The 3,810-nt window shown below is 45.9% G+C and overlaps 2 protein-coding genes across 2 annotated transcripts; both read right to left on the bottom strand.

The window, feature by feature from the left end:
* Positions 1–430: 430 nt before the first annotated feature.
* On the bottom strand, positions 431–1,537 carry LOC145665962 (uncharacterized). The gene has a single exon (XM_081733068.1). It carries the CDS (start codon positions 1,535–1,537, stop codon positions 431–433), a length of 1,107 nt encoding a protein of 368 aa, XP_081589194.1.
* An 86-nt stretch (positions 1,538–1,623) lies between these two features.
* LOC145665963 (uncharacterized) lies at positions 1,624–3,519 on the bottom strand. Its single transcript, XM_081733069.1, has one exon. The coding sequence runs from the start codon at positions 3,517–3,519 to the stop codon at positions 1,624–1,626; it is 1,896 nt and encodes a 631-aa protein (XP_081589195.1).
* Positions 3,520–3,810: the final 291 nt, after the last annotated feature.

Here is a 3,810-nt window from a genome sequence, read left to right on the forward strand (position 1 = left end):
AGAAGGGGGAGGTGAGGTTCCTTTAATAGCACCAAGTCTCCTTCTTTGAGATTATCACGTCGGGTCCAAACCTTTGGCTTCTGCTGTTGTAGACAAAGCGACGACACCAGCTTACAACGCGTTTCACTTTGAGCAGAGATGAATAACGGCTAGTGATATCATCCACTGTAGCTGCACACATAGCACTGACACACTTTTTTCTTTCTTCCGTCACCTTGTCAGATATGAGGGGTGGTCCTGCAGCCGTTGGCAACACTGCATCATACAACCAGTTGGGACCGTTCCACCACAATGAATGACACAATAATTCACTAGGGTTCACACCCCTGGAGGCACAATCAGTAGGGTTTAGCAAGCCGTCTACAAAACACCATTCCGCTGCACGAGCTGTTTCTTGGATTTCCGCGACACGATTCACCACAAATGTTTTCTATTTGTCAGTGGAAGAAGTAATCCATGCTAACACAACCTGTGAATCGGTAAATGTTTTTACCTCTTGCACCTCAAATACAAGGGCGTTTGAGATTGCGTTGAGCAACTTCGCCAGCAATAATGCAGCGCACAACTCCAATCGAGGGAGAGAAACAGTTTTAATTGGAGCCACCTTTGTTTTTGCAGCAATTAGCTGCACACTGACCGTTCCGTTTGAAAGCTCGGCCCGCAAATACGCCACTGCAGCATAAGCCCGCTCGCTAGCATCTGAAAAGCCAATTACTTGACATTTTTTAGCGTTGGGAGGTATGATGCACCTCTCAACCTTTGCTTCGTCTAATAGGGACAGTTCCTTGCAATATTTCCACTCCGCGCACATTGAACTAGGGAGGTTTTCATCCCATCCCAAGTTTTCCCTCCACAACGACTGCAGAAGCACCTTCGCCTTGATGGTTACCGGTGAAAGGAAACCAAGTGGATCGAAGATTTTGGCAATCTCAGATGATATCATGCGCTTGGTCCACAAGTCACGCTGTAAGGGGGGAGAAACAATGAACCCAAACTCGTCACTGACTGGGGACCACTGCACTCCGAGGGTCTTGATGGTGTTGTCATCGTTGAACTTGAACGGCACAGACACTTCGCGCAAATGAGACGGTACTGCTTCTAGCACTTCCGGCTCACTGGATGCCCATTTTCGCAATTCGAAGCCTGCTTTTTCCAGCAACTGAATTAGCTGTTGTTGGAGTTCGATCGCTTCGCGCACAGTTTCACAACCACCCAGAAAATCATCCATAAAGAAGTCCCTCACTAGTATACTTGCTGCCAAGGGATAGTTTTCACCTTCGTCTGCTACTATCTGTTGGAGGCATCTAGTAGCTAAAAAACTAGCTGAGGCAGTTCCGTATGTCACCGTTAATAATCGGTAGTCTTCCATAGGAGAGTTCGCGGAATTGCGACACACAATTCTTTGGAAGTCAACATCTTTTCTATTTACTATCACTGCCCGATACATTTTGGCAATGTCCGCACATAAGGCCACTTGATGTCCACGAAATCGCACCAAAAGTGGGAAAACGTTGTCTTCTAGCTTCGGGCCCACCATTAGCCGTTCATTGAGAGAAACCCCGGATGTTGTCTTCGAATTGCCATCAAAGACCACTCGTAATTTTGTTGTTGAACTCGTGGGTTTTAGAACTGCGTGGTGGGGAGGTAACAGCTCTTCTCAGGCGCCACAAGCTCCATGTGCCCCAACCTCAGATATTCTTCCATGAACGCACGATATTGTTCCTGAAGTTGAGGTTGTTTTGCTAACTTGCGTTCACAATGTAACAATCTTCTGACTGCAATGTCACGTGATTTTCCCAAGGGCGATGCATTCTCCTTGAATGGTAATCTCACTACATAACGGCCATATTCGTCACGGTAGTGAGTATCTGCAAAATGCCTTTCACAGTTCTTCTCTTCTTCGGACAAGTATTTTTTGGGAGTAACTTCTTCTAGCTCCCAAAACTTACGAAGGGTTGTGTCCACTTCACATGACGCACGATATGCCGCCACTGTTACGGCTCCACTTGTGGTACCTACGCTACCAGAAAGCACCCAACCAAGAACAGTCTCTAGAGCTACGGGTGTACCCGGTGGCCCAACACGCTTTCCACTGAGCATTAATAATGGAAATACATCCGCTCCAAGAAGCACGTCAATGGGGCCTACTATATTGTAAGTGGGGTCCGCTAGCTTTAACCCTTTCAAATGTGGCCAATGTGAAGCACTGGCACAGGGTTGCTTTGGGAGATCAGATGTTACCTTCGTCACTACAATCGCTCTTGTTTCGAACGTTTCGTTCATCTGACTAAACGGCTGAAACTGCAAGTCCACCATCGCTTTTGCAGATCCTACTCCTGCTCCCGTTATGCCCGAGATCACCACACTGGATTTTATTTTTTGTAGTCCGAGCTTTTGCACGCACTTTTCGGTTACAAAACTAGTCTCTGACGCACAGTTTAGCAGAGCTCTGAAGGGATATGACACACTGCTTTTTCCCTTTATTTTCACAATCGCTGTACACAACAGGACATGCGGCACACTTGCTTCGGAAGCAAAATGTGACGTGACACTAGAATCATGCTCTGGTAAGGCATCATCTCGTTCGAAATGTAACATTGTATTGTGCTTTTTGTCACACTTGCGGCAATTTACGGATGAACAATTGTCCTTCCGACAAGACTTGCGCATACAATTGAAACACAAGTTCTTTTCTTTCACGAGCGCGATACGCTCCGCCACTGAACGTTTGACGAACTCGGAACACCTATATAGTGGATGGTTTGAATTACATAGTTCACACAAACTTTGAGTCCGTTGTGCAGTTGTCACATGAGAAGATGCAAGCCTCTTTTCGCGGTTTTTCACTGTATTACTGTTTGCGGAGTGTCGAGTCTTCCCATTGGTTGAAACAGCCAGAGCGCGGGCTCTGTTGTCCAGAAATGCCGCCAGCTTGTCGAACGATGGCTGTTCACTGGAATTTAACGAAAGTTCCCACTGTCTTCGCGTCTCACTGTCTAGTTTATCCGCGGTGTGATAAACTAAAATCACGTCCCAGTGCTCCACTGGTTGCTCAAGCACTTTCAGCGATCGAGTACACTCCGTCGTTGTGTCAATTAATTTGCGCAACGACGTTGCCGATTCTTGCTGGATGGGTGGTTGCGTAATTAAGCGTTTGAGAATTGAGTTCACAATTTCACGTTTATTGTGATACCGCGCGTTCAGAATGTCCCATGCTTCTTTGTAATTACTGTTCGTAATTTGCATCGCCTGAAGGAGTTGGGCTGGCTCCCCCTTCAGGGATGTTTTTAGATATTGCAGTTTTTGAGCACCAGATAATTTATCGTTGCTGTGCACTGAGGCCACGAACAAATCGTGGAAGGAAAGCCACTCGAACAAATTGCCTGTAAATGTTGGTAACTGTATTTTTGGCAATTTCACCTCACTATTTTGCTTTGTTTCTGAAGAAGAAACGGAATTGTTTTCCACAACTTGTAAATCCCTTAGCACCACATAAATCTTCAGTAATCGATTGTCCATCTCCGCTAGCTCTTCTTCTTCTTTTTGAAACTGCTCATCATTTGAAATGGTTGCAATTTCATCCAGAAGCTTCGAACAATCCCGTTGAAGGTCACTGATCCTTATCTGGTGAAACGCAATGAAGCTGGTTTCTGTTGCCGATAAAGCAGCGATCGCTTTCTCCTCCCGCGTGATTTACGATTTGAGAGTCCGTTTTTTGATTGCTAGAGCTTCCATAGTTATTTGTTCGCACGACACAAAATGTTTTAATTGAAATCGCTCACACTCTGTCTGTAATGACTGTGTCCTACA

This window comes from Thermobia domestica, chromosome 12, assembly GCF_964235325.1.
Source record: "Thermobia domestica chromosome 12, izTheDome1.hap1.1, whole genome shotgun sequence".
NCBI lineage: Eukaryota > Metazoa > Arthropoda > Insecta > Zygentoma > Lepismatidae > Thermobia > Thermobia domestica.